The sequence below is a fragment of the Schistocerca cancellata genome, chromosome 10 (genome assembly GCF_023864275.1).
Source record: "Schistocerca cancellata isolate TAMUIC-IGC-003103 chromosome 10, iqSchCanc2.1, whole genome shotgun sequence".
Taxonomy (NCBI): domain Eukaryota; kingdom Metazoa; phylum Arthropoda; class Insecta; order Orthoptera; family Acrididae; genus Schistocerca; species Schistocerca cancellata.
In genome coordinates this window covers 175750043-175775263 of record NC_064635.1, presented here as the reverse complement: position 1 = coordinate 175775263, position 25221 = coordinate 175750043, and the positions used below count along the sequence as shown (strand labels likewise).

Here is a 25221-nt window from a genome sequence, read left to right as displayed (position 1 = left end):
TATATTCTTCTTGAAGTTTGAGGGTATTTCGCCTGTCTCGTACATCTTTCTCACCAGATGGTGTCATGGTTGGCTCTCCCATGGCTATCAGTGGGACTTGTTTCGACTTAAGATCTTTCAGTACTCTGTCAAATTCTTTACACAGTATCGTATCTCCCATTTCATATTCATTTACGTCATTTTCCATTTCCATAACATCGCCCTCAAGTACATTGCCCTTGTATAAACCCTCTATATACTCCTTCCACCTTTCTGCTTTCCCTTCTTTGCTTAGAACTGGGTTTCCACCTGAGCTATTGATATTCATACACGTCGTTCTCTTTTGTTCAAAGGTCTCTTTAATATTCCTGTAGGCAGTATCTATCTTACTCCTAGTGAGATAAGCCTCTACATCCTTACATTTGTCCTCTAGCCATCCCTGCTTAGCCATTTTGCACTTCCTGTAAATCTCATTTTTTAGATATTTGTATTCCTTTTCGCCTGCTTCATTTACTGTATTTTTATATTTTCTCCTTTCATCAATTAAGTTCAGTATCTCTTCTGTTACCCAGGGATTTCTACTAGCACTCGTCTTTTTACCTACTTGATCCTCTGCTGCCTTTAATACTTATCTCTCAAAGCCGCCCAGTCTCCTTCTAGTGTATTTCTTTCCCCCCTTCTTGTCAATTGGTCCCTACTGCTCTCTCTGAAACTCTCTAAACCTCTGGTTCTTTCAGTTTATCCAGATCCCATCTCCTTAAATACTCACCTTTTTGCAGTTTCTTCAGTTTTAATCTGAAGTTCAAAACCAATAGATTGTGGTCAGAGTCTACATTTGCTGCTGGAAATGTCTTACAATTTAAAACCTGGTTCCTAAATCTCTGTCTTAACATTATATAATGTATCTGAAACCTTCCACCATCTCCAGTTCCATTCCACAAATACAACCTTCTTTACTGATTCTTAAACCAAGTGTTAGCTATAATTAAATTATGCTCTGTGCAAAATTCCATCAGGTGGCTTCCTCTTTCATTCCTTACCCCCAGTCCATATTCACCTACTACTTTTCCTTCTCTTCTCTTCCCTACTATCGAATTATAGTCCCCCATGACTATTAAATTTCCCATCTGCCTTTAACTGTCTGAATAATTTCTTTTATCGCCTCACATTTCTTCAATCTCTTCATCATCTGCGGAGCTAGTTGGCATATAAAACTGTACTACTGTGGAGGCATGGGCTTCGTGTCTATCTTGGCCACAGTAAAGCGTTCACTATGCTGTTTGTAGTAGATTACCCGCACTCCTAATTTTTTATTCATTATTAACCTACTCGTGCATTACAGTTATTTGATTTTTTATTTAAAACCCTGTATTCACCTGACCAGAAGTCTCGTTCCTGTTGCCACCAAACTTCGCTAATTCCCACTATATCTAACTTTAAGCTATCCATTAGATTTAGATGGATAGCTTAAAGTTAGATATAGTGGGAATTAGCGAAGTTTGGTGATCCATCCCCCCCATGAACCATGGACCTTGCCGTTGGTGGGGAGGCTTGCGTGCCTCAGCGATACAGATAGCCGTACCGTAGGTACAACCACAACGGAGGGGTATCTGTTGAGAGGCCAGACAAACGTGTGGTTCCTGAAGAGGGGCAGCAGCCTTTTCAGTAGTTGCAGGGGCAACAGTCTGGATGATTGACTGATCTGGCCTTGTAACAATAACCAAAACGGCCTTGCTGTGCTGGTACTGCGAACGGCTGAAAGCAAGGGGAAACTACAGCCGTAATTTTTCCCGAGGGCATGCAACTTTACTGTATGGTTAAATGATGATGGCGTCCTCTTGGGTAAAACATTCCGGAGGTAAAATAGTCCCCCATTCGGATCTGCGGGCGGGGACTACTCAAGAGGACGTCGTTATCAGGAGAAAGAAAACTGGCGTTCTGCGGATCGGAGCGTGGAATGTCAGATCCCTTCATCGGGCAGGTAGGTTAGAAAACTTAAAAAGGGAAATGGATACGTTAAAGTTAGATATAGTGGGAATTAGTGAAGTTTTGTGGCAGGAGGGACAAGACTTTTGGTCAGGTGAATACAGGGTTATAAAAACAAAATCAAATATGGGTAATTCAGGAGTAGGTTTAATAATGAATAAAAAAAATAGGAGTGCGGGTAAGCTACTACAAACAGCATAGTGAACGCATTACTGTGACCAAGATAGACACGAAGCCCACACCTACTACAATAGTACAAGTTGATATGCCAACTAGCTATGCAGATGATAATAAAATTGATGAAATGTATGATGAGATAAAAGAAATTATTCAGGTAGTGAAGGGAGACGAAAATTTAATAGTCATGGGTGACTGGAATTCGAGAGTAGGAAAAGGGAGAGAAGGAAACATAGGTGAATATGGATTGGGGGAAAGAAATGAAAGAGGAAGCCGTCTGGTAGAATTTTGCACAGAGCGTAACTTAATCATAGCTAACACTTGGTTCAAGAACCATAAAAGAAGGTTGTAGACATGGAAGAATCCTGGAAATACTAGAAGGTATCAGATAGATTATATAATGGTAAGACAGAGATTTAGGAACCACGTATTAAATTGTAAGACATTTCCAGGAGCGGATGTGGACTCTGACCACAATCTGTTAGTTATGAGCTGTAGATTAAAACTGAAGAAATTGAAAAAAGGTGGGAATTTAAGGAGATGGGACCTGGATGAACTGAAAGAACCAGAGGTTGTACAGAGTTTCAGGGAGAGCATAAGGGAACAATTGACAGGAATGGGGGAAAGAAATACAGCAGAAGAAGAATGGGTAGCTTTGAGGGATGAAGTAGTGAAGGCAGCAGAGGATCAAGTAGGTAAAAAGACGAGGGCTAGTAGAAATCCTTGGGTAACAGAAGAAATATTGAATTTAATTGATGAAAGGAGAAAATATAAAAATGCGGTGAATGAAGCAGGCAAAAAGGAATACAAACGTCTCAAAAATGAGATCGACAGGAAGTGCAGAATGGCTAAGCAGGGATGGCTAGAGGACAAATGTAAGGATGTAGAGGCTTATCTCACTAGGGGTAAGATAGATACTGCCTACAGGAAAATTAAAGAGACCTTTGGAGATAAGAGAACCACGTGTATGAACATCAAGAGCTCAGATGGAAACCCAGTGCTAAGCAAAGAAGGGAAAGCAGAAAGGTGGAAGAAGTATATAGAGGGTCTATACAAGGGCGATGTACTTGAGGACAATATTATGTAAATGGAAGAGGATGTAGATGAAGATGAAATGGGAGATACGATACTGCGTGAAGAGTTTGACAGAGCACTGAAAGACCTGAGTCGAAACAAGGCCCCTGGAGTAGACAACATTCCATTGGAACTACTGACGGCCTTGGGAGAGCCAGTCCTGACAAAACTCTACCATCTGGTGAGCAAGATGTATGAAACAGCCGAAATACCCTCAGACTTCAAGAAGAATATAATCATTCCAATCCCAAAGAAAGCAGGTGTTGACAGATGTGAAAATTACCGAACAATCAGTTTAATAAGCCACAGCTGCAAAATACTAACACGAATTCTTTACAGACGAATGGAAAAACTAGTAGAAGTCGACCTCGGGGAAGATCAGTTTGGATTCCGTAGAAATACTGGAACACGTGAGGAAATACTGACCTTACGACTTATCTTAGAAGAAAGATTAAGGAAAGGCAAACCTACGTTTCTAGCATTTGCAGACTTAGAGAAAGCTTTTGACAATGTTGACTGGAATACTCTCTTTCAAATTCTAAAGGTGGCAGGGGTAAAATACAGGGAGCGAAAGGCTATTTACAATTTGTACAGAAACCAGATGGCAGTTATAAGAGTCGAGGGGCATGAGAGGGAAGCAGCGGTTGGGAAGGGAGTGAGACAGGGTTGCAGCCTCTCCCCAATGTTATTCAATCTGTATATTGAGCAAGCAGTAAAGGAAACAAAAGAAAAATTTGGAGTAGGTATTAAAATCCATGGAGAAGAAATAAAAACTGAGGTTCGCCGATGACATTGTAATTTTCTGTCAGAGACAGCGAAGGACTTGGAAGAGCAGTTGAACGGAATGGATGGTGTCTTGAAGGGAGGATATAAGATGAACATCAACAAAAGCAAAACGAGGATAATGGAATGTAGTCGAATTAAGTCGGGTGATGCTGAGGGTATTAGATTAGGAAACGAGACACTTAAAGTAGTAAAGGAGTTTTGCTATTTGGGGAGCACAATAACTGATGATGGTCGAAGTAGAGAGGATATAAAATGTAGACTGGCAATGGCAAGGACAGCGTTTCTGAAGGAGAGAAATTTGTTAATATCGAGTATAGATTTAAGTGTCAGGAAGTCATTTCTGAAAGTATTTGTATGGAGTGTAGCCATGTATGGAAGTGAAACATGGACGGTAAATAGTTTGGACAAGAAAAGAATAGAAGCTTTTGAAATGTGGTGCTACAGAAAAATGCTGAAGATTAGATGGGTAGATCACATAACTAATGAGGAAGTATTGAATAGGATTGGGGAGAAGAGAAGTTTGTGGCATAACTTGACCAGAAGAAGGGATCGATTGATAGGACATGTTCTGAGGCATCAAGGAATCACCAATTTAGTATTGGAAGGCAGCGTTGAGGGTAAAAATCGTAGAGGGAGACCAAGAGATGAATACACTAAGCAGATTCAGAAGGATGTAGGTTGCAGTAGGTACTGGGAGATGAAGAAGCTTGCACAGGATAGAGTAGCATGGAGAGCTGCGTCAAACCATTCTCAGGACTGAAGACAACAACAACAACAACAAGCTATCCATTTCCCTTTTTAAATCTTTTAACCTACCTGCCTGATTACGGGATCTGACATTCCACACACTGATCCATTTCTTTTGTTTTATTTCCCCAGATAACTATATCCTCCTGAGTAGTTCCCACCCAGAGATCCGAATAGGGGATTATTTTACCTCCGGAATATTTTACCCAAGAGGACGCCATCACCATTTAACCATACAGAAAAGCTGGATGCCCTCGGAAAAAATTATGGCTGTAGTTTCCCCTTGCTTTCAGCCGTTCACAGTACCAGCACAGAAAGGTCATTTTGGTTAATGTTACAAGATCCGATCAGTGAATCATCCTGACTGTTGCCCCTGAAACTACTGTAAAGGCTGCTGTCCCTCTTCAGGAACCACACGTTTGTCTGGCCTCTGAACAGATACCCGTTTGTTGAGGTTGCACCTACAGTACAGCTATCTGTATGGGGGGTTACACATTATGCTTTATGGCAGGCCACTCTAAAAGTCATTAATTGTAGCATTTACATACACTACTGGCCATTAAATTTGCTACACCAAGAAGAAATGCATATGATAAATGGGTATTCATTGGACAAATATATTATACTAGAACTGTCATGTGATTACATTTTCACGCAATTTGGGTGCATAGATCCTGAGAAATCAGTACCCAGAACAACCACCTCTAGCCATAGTAATGGCCTCAATATGCCTGGGCACTGAGTCAAAGAGCATGGATGGAGTGTACAGGTACAGCTGCCCTTGCAGCTTTAACACGATACCACAGTTCATCAAGAGTAGTGACTGATGTATTGTGATGAGGCAGTTGCTCTGCCACCATTGACCAGACTTTTCAATTGGTGAGAGACCTGGAGAATGTGCTGGCCAGGGCAGCAGTCAAACATTTTCTGTATCTAGAAAGGCCCGTACAGGACCTGCAACATGCAGTCATGCATTATCCTGCTGAAATGTAGGGTTTCGCAGAAATCGAATGAAGGGTAGAGCCACAGGTCATAACACATCTGAAATGTAACGTCCACTGTTCAAAGTGCCGTCAATGCGAACAAGAGGTGACCGAGACGTGTAACCAATGGCACCCCATACCATCATGCCGGATGACACACAAGTATGGTGATGACGAATACACGCTTCCAATGTGCGTTCACTGCGATGTCGCCAAACACGGATGCGACCATCATGATGCTGTAAACAGAACCTGGATTCATCCAAAAAATTACGTTTTGCCATTCGTGCACCCAGGTTCGTCATTGAGTACACCATCGCATGCGCTGCTGTCTGTGATGCAGCGTCAAGGGTAACCGCAGCCACGGTCTCCGAGCTGATAGTCCATGCTGCTACAAACGTCATCGAACTGTTCATGCAGATGGTTGTTGTCTTGTAAATGTCCCCATCTGTTGGCTCATGGATCAAGACATGTCTGCACAATCCGTTATAGCCATGCGGATAAGATGCCTGTCATCTCGACTGCTAGTGATACGAGGCCGTTGGGATCCAGCACGGCGTTCCGTATTACCCTCCTGAACTCACCGATTCCATATTCTAACAGTCACTGGATCTCGATCAACAGGAGCAGCAATGTCGCGATACGATAAACCGCAATCGCGATAGGCTACAATCCGACCTTTATCAAAGTCTGAAACTTGATGGTACCCATTTCTCCTCCTTACACGAGGCATCGCAACAACGTTTCACCGGGCAACGCCAGTCAACTGCTGTTTGTGTATGAGAAATCTGTTGGGAACTCTCCTCATGTCAGCACGTTGTAGGTGTCACCACCGGCACCAACCTTGTGTGAATCCTCTGAAAAGCTAATCATTTGCATATCACAACATCTTCTTCCTGTCAGTTAAATGTTACACCTGTAGCATGTCATCTTCATGGTGTAGCAATTTTAATGGCCAGTAGTGTATTAAGCTACAATTAATGATTTTTAGAGTGTCCTGTCATAGAAACGACAATAAGAAATTGTCCTCAGGAACTTTAACACTATCTGAAGGATACCTTGCCACAACAGTATTCAAATTTTCAAAACAATTTGTGAGGAAACATCGACGTTCTACAATACCGGCTTTTCATACACATTCTAATATAATGGCTTTTCATACACTATATCTGCATTCATGACCAAGTATCCAAATTAAATTCAGTTGTCTTTTCCCTAATTTTTTGTCATATACACTAACACATTTCTAAGTCAGCAAAAAGAAAAATACAAAATGATTAAACAACTACTAAGACGTAAACTGTACCACTCAGGCACTGTACACGCACTACTCTCAACCTTCTTAATAAGATCGCTGTTGTACTGGATACTAACTTATCTCGCCAAGCCAATGACTATATCTCCTTTATAAAAGCACACCAGATTGAATGGTTTTACTGAGAGAAAGCTGGTGGCTTGCGCTACAGTAGAATACAAAACATTCAGTCATTATTCTGATCCCCCTAACCCACTCACTCATGGCCTCATGTTGTGAAAGACAGTGTTTGTTCTGTGAAATTTGTTCGTAAACTTCGTCAGAATAAGTAAGTTATGATATACAAACAAGATGACAGTTTCAAAGAAGGCAAATTATATCATATTTTTACAAAAAGAGATGCACTAGAATTAAAGCAGCTATTGGTTTATTTAGATGAAATGTGGATTCATACATACCTGTATTAAATAATAATAATAATAATAATAATAATAATAATAATAATAATAATGTTCTTTGAATAAATGAAGCAACGAACAAAAGGCTGATCTACGTTGAATTACTGTGCTATGCAGAGCACTGACATACAGACGTGTAGTACGTGACAGTGCTCCACTTTTAAGAATACTGGAGTGTATGCTGTAAACTTTCTTTAATATTTCTCAAATGTAAACATGACAGTTTTGTTACTCTGAATTACTAATAGTTCAATAAAATTAAAAAGTCAGTGCAAATTACTTAAACAGAAAATTCCACACTGTCAACAGTGTAATGTAATTTGAGCAGTTTCCCATTGTTTCACATTTGTGTCTTACTATTTTCTATCAGTGGATATTATAATTAAAAACTTCTCAGTTTATACTGAATTATTGACATCATAGTATTAAGTACGACTTGACTTGATAGATTTGATGATGATCTGTGTCACAAACGTGAAAGTGCTGTTGCGGTGTACCTGAGTATACCGTTGTGTGACGCAGTTGGCAACCGCGCAGTGCGTGACTGGAAGTTACGACTAATGAGGAGTCACTCTTTAGTAGCCAGTAAGATTCTTCATTCGTAGTGTTGTGCTGTGTAGATAAATTTAGTTGACATACCAAAATCTGTGACCTGAAAGACAGCAAATCTCATCAGTAGTAAAAATAGCGAAATGTTTCTCAGAAGCAGGTTTGTAAATGTTATTTCTGCTTGTTCCAATTGTAGCAATTTAAAATTTGTCCTTAAGTAACACACCCTAATCACGACCTTGGAAATCTTCAACATAACTGTAATAAGAACAGAAATATGTGAGGGAAGCAATGTTGTAAATGTTTCAATCAGAACAAATGAAACTTTGTTCTTAGGTACAACCTTAACCATAATTTCAAAAACATTGACGTAACTGGAAAAAAAGACTGAATATCAACAAAATAACATAAGAACTCATAAAACTTTGGAAAAGGTATGGAGCATGTTAAAAGAATGTGGAATACGTGTGCTCAATACAGAGTGGCCAAAGTGAACTGGTGGTGTTGACTGATTAGGCCAGGTGGTGGAACCAATGAGATAAGTGCATTTGGTGATCATTATTATGACGTCTAGTGTATGAAATCAAATTTTTCTGAATGCCTTCATATAATAAAAAATATTCCACGAAATTTAAGCTATACGCTTAGGTTCCTGGCTAGCCACCACCTCAGAAACCTGTACGTTATAAATATACCCCACAAAATTTTTGAAACTATCACTGCAAAAGTTATTTCCAAGATTTAGCAACGAAACTAAACCTACATCTCATGTTACACTACAGGTTGGTCAGTCACCCCAAGTCAGTTTTTCTCCAGCGAACTACAAAATTACTTTCAAAGGTCCAGACATAGGTGTGCACACTGGTAGTGCAGAAGGCAGGTGGTCAGCTATAAATCATTTCCTGTGTGGAGGAGATCAGTACAAAAACATGTTTTATGTCTTATTTGCTTAAGTAAATTTATGGGAGGAAGTGGAGTGCAGAAAGTTATTTTTCATTAAGTTTACGGAAGCTGTTTCCAAAATTACAATCCAAGAAACGGTTTTAATTTTTGTTCTTTTTTATATTCTTCTTTGCAATTAATATTTCCTTGCAGTAACAACTTTTTATGCTTTGCCAACTGACAATCAACTAACATTTCAATATAAATTACATTTCGGGCTATGTTATTCGAGTCATCAGTCTTCTGACTTATTTTATGCGAACCACCACAAATTCTTCTACTGTGCCAATCTCTTCATACCAGAGTAGCACTTCCAACCTACGTCCTCAGTTACCTGCTGGATATATTCCAATCTCCATCTTCCTCTACAGTTTTTGCCATCTACAGCTCCATCTTGAACCATGGAAGTCACTCTCTGATGTCTTAACAGATGACCTATCATCCTGTCCTTTCTCCCTGTCAGTGTTTTCCACATATTCCTTTCCTCTCTGATTCTGCACAGAGCCTCCTCATTCCTTATCTTACCAGTCCACCTAAATTTCAACATTTGTCAGTAGCACCACATCTCAAATGCTTCAATTCTCTTCTGTTCCATTTTTTCCACAGTCCATGTTTCACTATCATACAATTCTGTGCTCCAAATGTACATTCTCAGAAATTTCTTCCTCAAATCAAGGCCTATGTTAGATACTAGTAGACTTCTCTTGGCCAGGAATGCCCATTTTGCCAGTACTAGTCCGCTTTTGATGTGCTCCTAGCTCCATCCATCACTGATTATTTTACTGCCTAGGTAACAGATTTCCTCAACTTCATCTACTTCGTGACCATCAATCTTGATAAGTTTTGCACTGTTCTCATTTCTGCTTCTTCTCATTACTTTAGCCTTTCTTCAATTTACGTCATCAGCAAATCTTATCACTGATATCCTTTCACCTTGAATTTTAATCACTCCTGAATCTTCTTTTTATTTCCATCACTGCTTCTTCGATGCATATATCGAACAGCAGGTGCGAAAGACTACATCACTGTTTTGCACTCCTTTTAATCTGAGCACTTCATTCTTGGTCGTCCACTCTTATTATTCCGTCTTGGTTCTTGTACATAATGTATGTTACCGATCTCTCCCTACAGCTTACCCCTATTTTTCTCAGAATTTCGAACATGTTGCACCATTTTACACTGTCGAACGCTTTTTCCAGGTCGACAAAGCCTATGAATGTACCTTGATTTTTCTTTAGTCTTGCTTCCATTATCAACCGCAATGTCAGAATTGCTTCTCTGGTGCCTTTACCCTTCCTGAAGCAAACTGATTGTCATCTAACACATCCTCAACTTTCTTTTCCATTCTTCTGTACATTATTCCAGTCAACAACTTGGATGCATGAGCTGTTAAGCTGACTGTGCGATAATTCTCATGTTTGTCAGCTCTTGCAGTCTTCAGAACGGTGGGATGATATATTTCTGAAAGTCAGATGGTATGTAGCCAGACTCATACATTCTACTCACTAATGTGAACAGTCGTTTTGTTGCCAATTCCCCAATGATTTTAGAAATTCTGATGAATGTTACCTATCCCTTCTGTATCTCTTAAATTCTGATTCAAATACTGGATACCTTATCTCTTCCCCATCAACTCCTGTTTCTTCTTCTATCACATCAGACAAGTCTTCCTCCTCACAGAGGCTTTCAATGTACTCTTTACATCTATCCACTCTCTCCTCTGCATTTAACAATGGGATTCCCATTGCACTCTTCATGTTAGCACCTTTGCTTTTAATTTCATCGAAGGTGGTTTTGACAGTTCTGTATGATGAGTCAGTCCTTCCGACAATCATTTCTTTTTCGATTTCTTCACTTTTTTCATGCAGCCATTTCGTCTTAGCTTCCCTGCACTTCCTATTTATTTCATTCATCAGCGACTTGAGTTTCTGTATTACTGAATTTCCCTGAACATTTTTGTACTTCCTCCTTTTGTCGATAAAATCAAGTATTTCTTCTGTTACCCATGTTTTCTTCGCAGTTACCTCTGTTTTTCTTTCCAACTTCTGTGATGGCCCTTTTGAGAGATGTCAATTCCTCTTCAATTGTACTGCCTACTGAGCTATTCCTCATTGCTGTATCTACAGCTTTAGAGACTTCAAGCATGTCTTGTCATTCCTTAGTACTTCCTTATCTCACTTCTTTGCATACTGATTCTTCCTGACTTATCTCTTAAACTTCAACCTAGTCTTCATCACTACAAAACTGCGATCTGAGTCTATATCTTCTGCTGGGTAAAACTTACAATCCAGTATTTGATTTCAGAATCTCTGCCTGATCATGATGTATTCTAGTTAAAACCTTCCCTTATCACCTGGCCTTTTCCAAGTATATCATCTCCTCATGTGATTCTTGAACAGAGTATTCACTATTACTAGCTGAAATTTATAATGGAACTCAAGTCTTTCACCTCTCTCCATTCCTTGTTCCAAGCCCATTTTCTCCTGTAACCTTTTCTTCAACACGTTCCCCTACAACTGCATTCCAGTCCCCCATGGCTATTTGACTTTCATTTCCCTTTATGTACTGAACTACCTTTTCAGTATCCTCATACTTTCTTTATCTCTCATCTTCAGCTTGTGATGTCTGCGTGTATACCTGTACTATCGTCGTCAATGTTTGTTTGCTGTCCAGCCTGGTGAGAACAACCCTATCACTGAACTTTTCACAGTAACTCATTTGTCCTGCCTTTCTCTTCAGAATGAATCCTAATCCCATAATAGCAGTTTCTGCTGCTGTTGATATTACCCTCTACTCATCCTTGTCTTCTTTCCATTTCGGTTCACTGACCCCTACTATATCTAGATTGAGGCTCACATATCCTGTTTCAGATTTTCTACCTTCCCAGCCACATTCAAAGCTTCTGACATTCCACGAGCAGACTTGTACTTGGAAGTCCCCTCCCAGATGTCCGAATGGGAAACTATTCTGGAATCTACATCTACACAATTACTCCGCTATTCACAATAAAGTGCCTGGCAGAGGGTTCAATGAACAACCTTCACTCTGTCTCTCTACCATCCCACTCTTGAATGGCACACGGGAAAAACAGCACTTAAATTTTTCTGTGCAAGCCTCGATTTCTCTTTCTCGTGATGACCAAATTTTTCTGTGCAAGCCTCGATTTCTCTTTCTCGTGATGACCGTTTCTCCCTATGCGGGTGGATTCTAACAGAATGCTTTCGCAATTGGAGAAGAAAACTGGTGATTGAAATTTCATGAAAAGATCCCGTTGCAATAAAAACACCTTTGTTTTAATGATTGCCACTCCAAGTCACGTGTCATGTCTGTGACACTATCTCCCCTATTTTGCGATAATACAAAATGAGCTGCCCTTCTTTGAACTTTTTCAAAGTCACACGTCAGTCCCACCTCATGCGGATCTCACACCACACAACAATACTCCAGGATAGGGCAGACAGGCATGGTGTAAGTAGTCTCTTTAGTAGACTTGTTGCACCTTCTAAGTGTCCTGCCAATGAATTGCAGTCTTTGGTTTGCTCTACTCACAACATTATCTATGTGATCATTCCAATTTAGGTTATTTGTAATTGTAGTCCCTAAGTATTTAGTTGAATTTACAGCCTTCAGATTAGTGTGACTCATGTAGTCAAAATTTACCAGATTTCTTTTAGTACTCATGTGAATAATTTCACACTTTTCTTTATTCAGGGTCAACTGCCACTTTTCGCACCATAGAGGTATCTTATCTAAATCATTTTGCAATTCACTTTGGTTATCTGATGACTTTACAAGACGGTAAATCACAGCATCATCAGCAAACTAAGAGGACTACTCAGATTGTCTCATATGTTGTTAATATAGATCAGGAACAATAGAGGGCCTGTAACACTTCCTTGGGGAACACTGGATATTACTTCTATTTTACTTGATGACTTTCCGTGTATTACTATGAACTGTTACCTTTCTGACGGGAAATAATGAATCCAGTCACAAAACTGAAGCGATATTCTATAGGCACGCAGTTTGGTTAGAAGACACTTTTAAGGAACAGTGTCTAAAGCCTTCTGGAAATCTAAAAATATGGAATCATTTTGACATCTCCTATCAATAGCACTCATTACTTCACAAGGAAGAAGCACTAGTTGTGTTCCACAGAAACGATATTTTCTGAATCTGTGCCGACTGTGTGAATGAATCATTTTGTTCGAGGTAATTCATAATGTTTGAACGCCGTGTATTTTCCAAAACCCTACTGCAAATTGACAGTAGTGATATGGCCCTGTAATTCAGCGGATTTCTCCTATTTCCCTTTTTGGGTTTGGTGTGACTTTAGCAGTTTTCCCTTCTTTAGGTATGGATCTTTCTATGAGCGAGCAGTTTTATATAATTACTAAATACAGAGCTATTGTATCAGCATATCCTGAAAGGAACCTGAGTGGTATACAATCTGGACTGGAGGCCTTGCCTTTATTATGTGATATAACAGCTACACCGAGGATATCTACTTCTACGTTTCTCACCTTGGCAGTTGTTCTTGATTGGAATTCAGGAATATTTACTTCATCTTCTTTGTTGAAGTAGTTTCGGAAAACCGTGTATAATGAACTCTGCGTTAGTGGCACTGTCATCAGCGACTTCACCGTTGTTATCACGCAGTGTAGGTACTGACTGCGTCTTGGCACTGGTGTGTAGATTCCAAGACGTGTTTAGTTGTGGAAATTATTAAAATAATCTCATATTGAAACACATGTTAGATTTCAAATTTCTGCAAAACTTTGCCAATCTTGGGGATTTTGCATTCTTTTAAATTTGGCGAGCTTTTTTCATTGCTTCTGCAACAGCCAACTGACCTGTTTCGTGTAGCATGGGGGGAACAGTACCTTCACTCATTAATTTATGTGGTATATTGCCGTCGATACTATCTCTATGAAATCATTCCCATCTTTTCTACACTTATGTGGTCAGATCCGAAGGAGGCTGTCTCTTAAAAAGGCACTGAGAGCATTTTTTTCAGCTTTTTTAAATAGATGTACTTTGTGTTTCTTTTTGATGGTTGTGGGTGTTACCGTATTCAGCCTAGCAGCAACTGCCTTGCGGTCACTAATCCTGTATCCATTATGATATTCCATATTTGTCCAGGATTATTTGTTGCTAAGAGGTCAAGTATACTTTTGCAACCATTTACGCTTTGAGTGGCCTTATGAAGTAATTGTTCAAGAGGAAGCATTCTGTACAATTTCGAACAACATTTTATGCCTGCCACCAGTTTTAAACATGTAATTTTTCCAGCATATCGAGGGTAGATTTAAGGTACCACCGACTATAATTGTAAGAGTGGGTACCTATTTGAAATAAGACTTAAGTCTTCTTTGAACTGTTCAGCAACTATGTCATCTGAGTCGGGAGTCAGTAAAATGGTTCAGTTAATAGTTTAGTCTGATTGCCAAGTATAACCTCTACCCTTACTATTTTGCAGGAGCTATCTACTTCCATTTCATCACATGGTAAGCTACTGCTGACAGCAATAAATACTCCACCACCAACTGTATTTAGTCCATCCTTTCTGGACACTGTTAGGTCATTTGAAAAAAATTTTGGCTGAACTTATTTTCTGCTTTAGCCAGCTTTCCGTAGCTGTAACTATTTGAGCTTCAGTGCTTTGTATTAGGGTTTGCAGTTCTGGTTCTTTCCCAACACAGCTACGACAATTTACAACTAAAATCCCGATTATTGCTACAACTACCTTACTGTGTTTTACCTGCCCCCTTTTAGATAGATGCCCTTTCTGTGGTTTCCTGACATCTAAAAAACCGCCCAGTCCCTTCCTTTCTGTAGCCTCCACTACCCATGTAGCCGCTTCCTATATGTAGTGGACTCCTGACCTATTAAGCGAAACCCTGAAACTCACCATCCCTTGGCACAAGTCAAGGAATCTGCAGCCTACTCAGTCACACAACTGCCCGAGCCTCCGATTCGAACCCTCCACTTGGCTCTGCAACGAAGGACCACAGTTGGTTCTATCAATAGTGTTGCAGATGGTGAGCTCCACCTTTATCTTGCAAGCACCATGTCCGCTAGCTGACCGAGCGAGGTGGCGCAGTGGTTAGCACACTGGACTTGCATTCGGGAGGACGACGGTTCAATCCTGTCTCTGGCCATCCTGATTTAGGTTTTCCGTGATTTCCCTAAATCGCTTCAGGCAAATGCCGGGATGGTTCCTTTGAAAGGGCATGGCCAATTTCCTTCCCCATCCTTCCCTTACCCGAGCTTGCGCTCCGTCTCTAATGACCTCGTTGTCGACGAGACATTAAACACTAATCTCCTCCCTCCTCCTCCGCTAGCTGCCCGAAACCAGCGAGAATCTCCTCCGATCCAAAGCAACACATGTCATTGGTACAGAAATGAGCCATCACCTGCAGTTGGCTGCACCCTGTACTCTTCATGGCATCCGGAAGCACCCTTTACCCATCTGGAATGACTCCTCACGGTATGCACATTGAGTGCACACTAGCTTCCTTCCCCTCCTTGGCAGCCATGTTTCAAACAGATCCCATTATGCATCTAAGTTGGAGCTTCCAACTACCTGCAACCCCACACTCTGTCAATGCCCAGATCTTGCGGGCCGAGAAGCTCCTTCTAGAACAGGGTGGACGACTGCATCTGGCTTAGAGACTTCGTCAGCCACAGAAAACGCTTGAAACCTGTTCATCAAATGAACTGGGGAGGCCCTAAGATCAGCTACTCAGAAAGTCTTCTGCTGCCTGCCAAACTTTGGAATGATCTCCCACTCGACCACGGGTCAACCTCAGTGCAGGCCGTACACGGGGCAGTCACAGCAGTGGACTGATTGAGGGACATGTGGGACATGGTGCACGACGTCCCTTGCTTCCCCACGTCCAACCTCCCCCACAGTGATGCCCCTTGGCAGCAGCCTCAAGCTGCGACGGAAGCCAACAATGCCTGGAGCTGCGAGCAAGGGTCACCAACTCAGCTTTGATCTGCACACAGCAATCACAGTTCCTATCCACTACTGAAGTTGCTCCTGTTTGAAGCTCGTAAAAATAACAAATGAATGGTGTACTCGGCTTATTTGCAGCAGGAACCCGACATACTCTCTCACTGACGGTCCAACCAACACATTTTTCTGCCAATGGAGAGATCATCATGATACTTTTTCAGTTGCAGGCCACATCTCCTGTGGAGACAAGTTATGTGTCTTTAATGCAATGATTTCCATTGCCTTCTGTATCCTCACACTAATTGATCACTGCCGATCCTTCCGCCTTTACGTGCAGTTTCCCACCCCAAAGACAAGAGTGTGCCCTGAACTTAAGTTCTGTCTGCTGCTCCGCCCTCTTTGACAAGGCTGTTGGCAGTATGAGGATGACTTCTTATGCCGAGAGTCTTCGGCTGCAAATGCTGATAATTAATCAAAATTTAAGTGGTGATGGGTTTCGAAGCCGGAATTGATGATGCTTTGTTTACTAATCGAAGATATTACCCCTAAACCACAGGTGCCTGTTACATATCAGTTTGTCACACATACAGTTTTTCTTCTATAATAATTCGTCTATGTGCCAAAACAGCTGTTACTTCAATTACAGACACTAGTTTGTATATAAACTTCTACAGCCACAACTTCATCCCACAATCAGTGTTGCCAACTTTCCAACAATACTAGTACTCCGATTAGGCTGAAAAGTTGTTACTGCAATGGAAATAGGAATAGAAAAGAACAATACACAACAATAATAAAATCTTGTTCTGGATTGTAATTTTGTAAATGGTTTTCCTAAACTTCATGAAAAATAGTTTTCTACACTCCACTTCCTCCTTCAAATGCATCTAAGCAAGTACGAGATAAAATATGTTAGTTCCATGTAGAAAATCCTTAATTGTAGAGAATCTGCTTTCTCTGCCACCTGTGTGCAAACCCATGTCTGTACCTTTAGAAGTAATTTTGTGGTTCACAGTTAAATGCACTAAAGCTTTGTCACAAAGGCACTTGTATGATCAGAAGCACTCTGATATTACTGTTGCGCCAGGTGTAACATATTTTATGACATTCAGAAGAATGTGGTTTGTCCTTTCCTCAACAACTTCAAAGAATCACTTCTTGCTTCCTGAGTGCCACCACTCACTCACTCACTCACTCTGTAACGTAATCACTACTTCTTCCAAAGCTTCTCTTTTCAAACACAAAATTGACCAATCTCTACAATACGACAACACCAAGTCTGTCACCAGTCTTCACACAGTACAAACTAGTGACAATACCTCTGCCAATCGACAATAGTACAATTTGATAAAAGCATTTGCTTAACAACAGAAGTTGTATATTTCCGCATCCACAAATGAGTTCTTTTCAATATGCATCCCATGGGGAGTCTGTCTATCACATACCAACTTTTTTTTGTCCTGCAAATTAAAGAAACTGCATTGGAATATGAAACAATATACCAATAAGTGTCATCATTTTCCAAGTTACATACAACACAAAAAGATATACACAAAAATTGATACCCAATCTTATAATATATACTCACCATATGATAATCGTCAATCAATCAGAGCTCTTCATTCCATAAACAGAAGTAATGATATCGTGAAATTTTATTTTGCACCAAAACAAATCATTAGAATCGGTGATTCTCATTGGCTACCAATACTATCACCTGATTGGGCCTGAGAAACGCAAACTAATGAGCAACAGAAAGAAACTGCCACCAGTTGTGTGCAGTGCAACAGCTCAGTACACCGTAACAGCACTTTACCTGAATAACCTAGCTTTTACTCGAGCAACAGCTTACTCTAGTGATTGTAACATTCCTGAAGTATTCACAAATGGTGGGGAATTGTCTACATAAAATTATACATGCTATTTTACACAGAAAGAAGGAAAAACAAATGTAAGCACCTGCATCTCAGTGGTACGTCTCACACACACACACACACACACACACACACACACACACACACACTAACTAACCTCTGCTGTTGCAGCTGGATGCGGGCTTCTCGGAGGATCTTCTCAAGGCGTTCGTCATTCTGTCGTTTGAGTTCTGCTGCGTCCGGAAGCGGTTCCGGTTCTTCGGCATTGTCACTTTCAGCAGAGCCAGCAAACAAGTTCTGTTTACGCAAGAAGGACATAAGCGGGAAGTCGTCTCGTGACGACTTGCCCAAGTGCCCCGGTGCGATACCCACTACCTGGAGACCACGAGCATTGCTCATTGTGGATCACTGCATAATATCTGCAACAGAGAAAGGGGCAGCTGAAGTTGATCTTCAAGTGTCAACCATCAGGATTTATTTCTTTTGGATTCTGTTTTTATTAAAAAATGACAATGAGGGAATACACCATTAGGTCAGTATTGTGTAGCCTGCTTTTGGGTGTTAGAAGGCAGCAAATATTCTCCTGCATTGTCTTTCTACCTTCAAGACTGATCCAGGCAGTAATGATACTTGCACATTCACTATGTGGACAGTATTAGTCTTCAATCCAAGGTTTAACAGTTTTCTCAACACCCAATTTCATTGCTGTGTGAATGCCAGTCAGAATAAGTTCTTGTGGACTTTATGACTGTTTAAAATGGTCTGTTAGATATAAATTTCTCCCTTATTCAGATAAGATGTGTTATTTGAAACGTAAATACCCAGAAGTTTAAAATTACTGAAGTTTATAAACAATAAAAACAAGTGTATGGTGATACAGTAATGAAAGAACGAAATCTAAGAAATTGGTCTGAAATGCCCAACGATAAATGAACAGACATGCATGAGGAAACAATCCAAATATCCACTACTTATCACACGATTTGAGGAATCAATGCCTCTGTATCAATTTATCCACCTTACAGACCAGACCTCGTCCTTGGTGATCAAGTCATTATTGCAATAATGACTGTGTGGACGATGCGGGCTATTCTACACCTTATTTTGGATCTATACGACGATGCTATGCTGATTGTATTTATATGTTTTGACGATTCCATTATGGCCTTATCACTTTAGGGCATGGTGTAAAAAAAATCTGAGGATGGTCATTACAGACTGAAACCGGTCATCGTCTAAAGAATTCATATTGTGATCAAAGACTGGAACAAAAAATTTTCAGTATCTCTACATTGGCCAGTAAGCATGGTGCCACCCCACAAGGGGTTATGGGTGTTAAAATCTTCCAAAAGCAGGAAAGGTTTAGGGAGTTGATGAATCAGTGCAGCCAATATGTTCAGGGGTACTCAATCATCTGCAGGAAGATGTATGCTGCAGGCTATTATCTCCTGCGCTGTACTTATCCTGACAGCCACAGCCTCATGAGGAATTGGAAGGGGCACAGGTTTGCTACATATCGACTGCAGGACATAAGACGCAAACCCCATCTGAAACACTATTAAATTCCCTTCAGTTTTTGTAGAAACCCCAACAGCCGTCAAGGGCAGTGGTCCTCCTTACTGGGAATCAGATTTCCTGAACAATGCAAAAAGCAGATGCAACACTTTGAAGTTGTCATAACTCAGCCTGGTGGGAGAGAAAATCGCCACATTTCCAATGGAGAATGACGCTTTCTGTCGTCTGAGGTAGCATGAAGTGACCAAGGAGGCAAACTAGACCTCAGCATCACCTGCTGCCATCGGTTGAGTGTTGGCATCCAGTACCATTGCATCCGAGCCGTCCTCAGGGGACGCCATAATCTCCACCTTGTCCTCTGACGCAGAGCCGTGTGGGAGTGCTGCTGCAGGGGCAACTGCAGGCTCCCATTTCTTAGCAAACTACTACTTTGGTGGTTTGCCCTCTCGTCACTGCTTAGGAGCTTACTGGGAGAGCTTCTCGGAAATAGCTTCAGGGACAGAGGGAGACCGTGACGCCCTTGAACCGGCAGCCAGTGGCTCTTTCAGCCACTGGCTGGCGTCTGCTTGACCAATGGGGGAGGGGGGGGGGGGGGGGCTGTGGAAGGTTGAGTCCCAAGGGTCCCCTTCCACTTGGGAGGAGCTGGAGGAGGCTGTTTCTTCTCCGGCTGGGGAGAGGGGGCCGATGTCCCAAGCACACTGTTGATCGAAGGGCCAGCGATGCTCCCAAAGCATAAGATTAGGGAGCAACAGAAGAAGACTTGCCCCCAGCCAGATGGAGGGGGAGGAAGATGGGCTGCCCTGAGGACCCACTGGAGTAACCTTAGATATGAGCGTAACAATGTAATCAACGGTGACTCTGTTGTGGAGCATAGGAAGATAGTATGCGAGTAGTGTTTAGCCTTTCATATTTGAGTTTAGCCTCAAGGTAAGACAGCCTGTCCAGGGTAGTCCATAATTTTCCGCTCCTTTGGGAGTACTGGGCTGTCCGGCGAGCAGGGGAATGGTGCTATTCACAACTGACACAGGTGGGAGGATGCACACATGGAATATTCGGATGCAGTGAACATCCACAATTTCAAAATATGGCACTGGAATTGCACTGGGAGGACATGTGCCCCAACTTCCAGCTCTTAAGGCACCACATAGGGGGAAGGTCATAAGGTTTGATGCTACAGCAGTACACCATCACCTTGAGCTTTTCAGGGCACGAATCACCTCAAGGGCCAAGATGAAGGCACCAGTAACAATCCTGTTGTCTTTGAGTCCCCCGTACACGTGCTCGACGATACGAATACCCCACCATTCTAAATCGGCACGTAGCTCGTTGTCTGATTGCAACAGGTGGTCGCGACGAAAAATAATTCCCTGGACCATGTTGAGGCGTTTTTGAGGAGTGACCGAAACAGAAATATTACCCAGATTGTCACAGGCAAGTAATGCCCCGGACTTTGTTGTGAAGCCATCTGAATCGAGAAAAACCTATTACGCATTTTGGACAGTGCTGTCACTTCCCAAACTTATTTATCCTCCAGGTGCTCAACAAAAAACAGATGCTTCGTATCCAAAAAAGAGTTCCCATCAGTTCTGCTGCACACAAAGTAACGGGGCAAATACTGATCCTGTCGTTCTGAAGCCTTATGTTCCTCCCAAGATGTTGCTCGGGGAGGGGGGACAATTTAGGCTAATACCTGGTAGCATTGAAATCAATCTTTGCTTTCTTAGAGACTGCTGGGGCCATTTGGTCCCCAGTAAATGATAACTTGGTCCACTTCATCGGAAGTTATCTGCACTGATGCCATCTACTCCGATCAGGGGCCTCCCAACGTGCACCATCTAACCACAGCAAGGCCACCTGGCACGATGGCAGTTGCCGGGAGTCCTAATGCCCCAGGAAGACAGGCATCTACACTCATGTTCATAAATTAAGGATAATTGCACAATGTGGTGCCACACAATGTGGCACTACACAAAACTGGTGCTAATAGCATAGGCTCACAGGTAACACACACGATACAGATCTGTAAGTCCATGGTATCGGTTATAAGTTGAGAAAACTGTCCCGAAACACACGTGCTACAAAAATGCTACAGTTTCTGCACATGTACCCCGACATCAATATGGGATATGATCACCATGCACATGTACACAGGTCGCACAATGGGTTGGCATACTCTGGATCAGGTGGTCGAGCAGCTGCTGGGGTATAGCCTCCCACCAGTGCCTGTCGGAGCTCCTGAAGTGTTGTAGGTGTTTGAAGACATGCAGCGATACGTCGACCGAGAGCATCCCAGATGTGCTCGATGGGGTTTGGTTCTGGAGAACAGGCAGGCCACTCCATTCGCCTGATATCTTCTGTTTCAAGGTACTCCTCCATGATGGCAGCTCGGTGGGGCCGTGCGTTATCATCCATCAGGAGGAAGGTGGGTCCCACTGCACCCCTGAAAAGGTGGACAAACTGGTGCAAAATGACATCCCAATACACCTGACCTGTTACAGTTCCTCCGGCAAAGACGTGCAGGGGTGTAAGTGCACCAATCATAATCCCACCCCATATCATCAAATCACGACTTCCATATAGGTCCCTTTCAAGGACATTAAGAGGTTGGTATCTGGTTCCTGGTTCACACCAGATGAAAACCTGGCGAGAATCACTGTTCAGACTATACCTGGACTCGTCCGTGAACATAACCTGGGACCACTGTTCCAATGACCATGTACTGTGTTCTTGACACCAGGCTTTACGGGCTCTCCTGTGACCAGGGGTCACTGGAATACATCTTGCAGGTCTCTGGACAAATAAACCATGTCTGTTCAGTCGTCTGTGGACTGTGTGTCTGGAGACAACTGTTCCAGTGGCTGTGGTAATGTCCCGAGCAAGGCTATCTGCAGTACTCAGTGGCTGTCTGCGAGCACTGATGGTAAGATATCGGTCTTCTTGCGGTGTTGTACACTGTGTATGTCCCATACTGTAGCGCCTGGACATGTTTCCTGTCTTCTGGAATTGTTGCCATAATCTTGAAATCACATTTTGTGACACACACAGGGCCCATGCTATGGCCTGCTGTGTTTGGCCAGCCTCCAGTCGCCCTAGTATTCCACCCCTGATAACGTCACCAATGTGTGTTCTTTGAGCCATTTTCAACAAAGTCACCATAGGCTGTCTGAAAACTGCACCGTACTCTGACATGCACTCTGCGTATGTGGACTGCTGCCAGTGCCACCGTGTGACGACCGCAGGTCAAATGAACCACATGGTCATAGCTGAGGTGATTTAAACCCGCAAACTGCCCACCAGAGCATTGTTTCACCATGTATCAGCATTATCCTTAATTTATGAGCACGAGTGTACTCCTTGGCATACATGGGAAGTTTACAGCTCACACACCAGCAGTGCGATCCCTGTGTTGCCAGGAGGCTACCACCAAATGGGTACATAATGGCCCACCACAACGCACTGGCTGCCGTGCTGGATATTGGGTGCAGAGAAATCCGAAATTGTCATGGGGGCAGAAGAGGGCAGGAAACAACGGAAGTAGATGACATACCCCAGGAAGTGTCCTCGTCCACATAGCTGAATCGCAGGTGGAGATGCAAAGCCATGACAAGAAAAGGTGCAGGAGATCGGATCTAATGGCACTATGTATAACTGGTGCACCATGTAAGGCATCCTTCCTTAAATGGCCCACACTTCTGTAGATTTTGGGAAGTTGGAGGTTAAACCATAAAATAGGACCTGGACTTATAGGGCCGAAAAGTGGGAGACTCCTGTCTTACGACAGGCATGAATACCTCGGGCCTGTTCTAACCCCCGGACCTGCAGGGGGAGTATTTTTGTCATCAGTCTTCTGACTGGTTTCAAGCAGCCTGCTACGACTATGACTTCAACATCTTTCTCTTAATTTCATCTCAGAGAAGAACTTGCAGGAGATGGGAAAAAATATGGGAACGTCATAAGAAATGCATGCTTGAAGACAAAGGCAGATGCTAGCGATGCCTGAAGCTGTGCTGTTGTATCTGAACACAATTGGCACCTGTGTAATGTCCTTAACACATTGCAAGTGTCAGTTGTGGTCAGAATAATATTCTGTGCAATTATATGTGCGTTATGTTGGAAAAATAAGAAGATGGCGGCTCCAAAAATCACTACACAACTGAACATTCACCAACCCTGCCAGTACCAAAACAAAACAAAGGGAGCTCCTAAGCTTGTAAATAAAGGGTGAGCTGGAATTCCAAAACAACTCATCAGTGATGCAAATACCCATACGAATAAAACATGGTCCTGATACTATAAGACCTGGACTGTGCACCAACAAAAGAATGCCTTTGGGTTGGATGTGTCTAGTTTCACACATCTCCAACTAGTGGCCAAGTTTATGTCCTAAGAGTGAAACACAGCTGAGGTCCTGTGCTGATTTGGGCAGCAGTACTTCATGGGTTCAATAGTTACTCTGCAAGACTGCATTACTGCCAAGGATTATATGAGCATATTGGCTGATCAGTACCATCTTTGTTCCTCATTGGTGAGACAGTGTACAAAGAGGACAGGACCCCTGTTCACAAGCCCACATCATCCTGTACTGGTTTTGAGAGCATGAGGATGAACTGTCACATCTTCCTGGCCACCACAGTAACCAGACCTTAGTATTATTGAGTCTTTGTGGTCTACTTTGGAAAGAAGGGTGTGCGATCACTATCAACCTTCATCATTGTTACCTGATCTTGCCACTATTCTGTTGGAAGAATAGGAGAAGATTCCTTTGAAAACTGTATGGGATCTGTATTTATCCATTTGGGGATGACAGGAAGCTGTTTCGAATACCAATGGTTTTCTACAGTGTTTTCAATAGAATAACGTAATGTGCTTTTAGTGATTCCATACTTTTATCCAATCCCTGTATATCCAAAATCCTCAGTCATTTATTGTATACATTTCAATACTTCTCTTGCCCTACAGTTCATTCCAGTATCAAGGAAGTTATTCACTGATGTCATTACCTATGTCCTGTCATCCTGTTTCCTATTTATTTTCCCTGTTTCCCATGTACATACTTTTCCTCGTATGTTCTTTGGATTATCTCTCCAATTCTGATTCTTATCATTTCTGATTCTTCCACTTAATTTATAGCATCCTTCCATTGCAGCACTTCTCAAACACTTCTTTTCTCCCGTTCTGAGTATGTACCTTAATTTACAATGGAAAGAGCACAAGGTTTGATACAGAGAACAAAGATCTTATAGACAACAAAGATCTTCCAATGTATTCACAATTAGTAACATTTAATAAATCTTCCTGTAGAATGACTACTGCAGCTGGCAATGTTTTAACATCCCACTGGTAACAAGATGATTATAGAGACAGCACACAAGTGCAGATTGAGAAAGATAGGGAACAAAACTGGCCATACCTTTTCAAAGGAAGCATCACAGCCTCTTAGTGGAGGCACAGAAAATTTAAATCCATATGGCCACAAGGGGATTTGAACTGTTGTCCTCCCTGACTTTTCACTGTGCCACCATACTTGGTGTAACTAAGAAAAGACTGTGAAAAAATTCCACCTAGAATAAAAATCGAGACACTGAATAGGAAAGAGGCTCTGGCAGGAATACAAATGAATGGATGAGAGCTACAAGGATGAAGCTAGGTGTATATTAAGGTGCAGATTGTGCAGTTCTGTGAGGCACAAGATTTCTAATGGCAGGATGTACATCGCTGCGCAGGCCAGTCATGTGCCTTGGCTACTGACTGACTGACTCCATGACACTACACAGTTCTCTGAGGGCCTTGGCCTCCCAAACACAGATTTCCAACTGTCTCGGTCTTCAGCACACCTGCGTCATCTCCTCACTCCCACTGCTCTCAGGTCAGCTTCCAAACCTTCCTGCTGTCTCACATGCAGTCGTCCTCTCCTCCTTTTACCACCAGGATGTCC

The 25221-nt window shown here is 42.1% G+C and overlaps 1 protein-coding gene across 4 annotated transcripts in view; it reads right to left on the bottom strand.

Annotated features, from left to right (window-relative positions):
- Positions 1-25221, bottom strand: part of LOC126106504 (uncharacterized) — a 148636-nt gene that overhangs the window by 88692 nt on the left and 34723 nt on the right. For 3 of the 4 annotated variants that reach the window (XM_049912823.1, XM_049912824.1, XM_049912822.1), the window contains exon 2: positions 17929-18190. In XM_049912823.1, coding sequence (XP_049768780.1) covers positions 17929-18170 — 242 coding nt within the window. In that variant the 5' untranslated portion in view covers positions 18171-18190. Of the gene's footprint in view, positions 1-17928; positions 18191-25221 lie in introns of those variants that run through there. The other variant, XM_049912825.1, reaches the window with a different exon arrangement.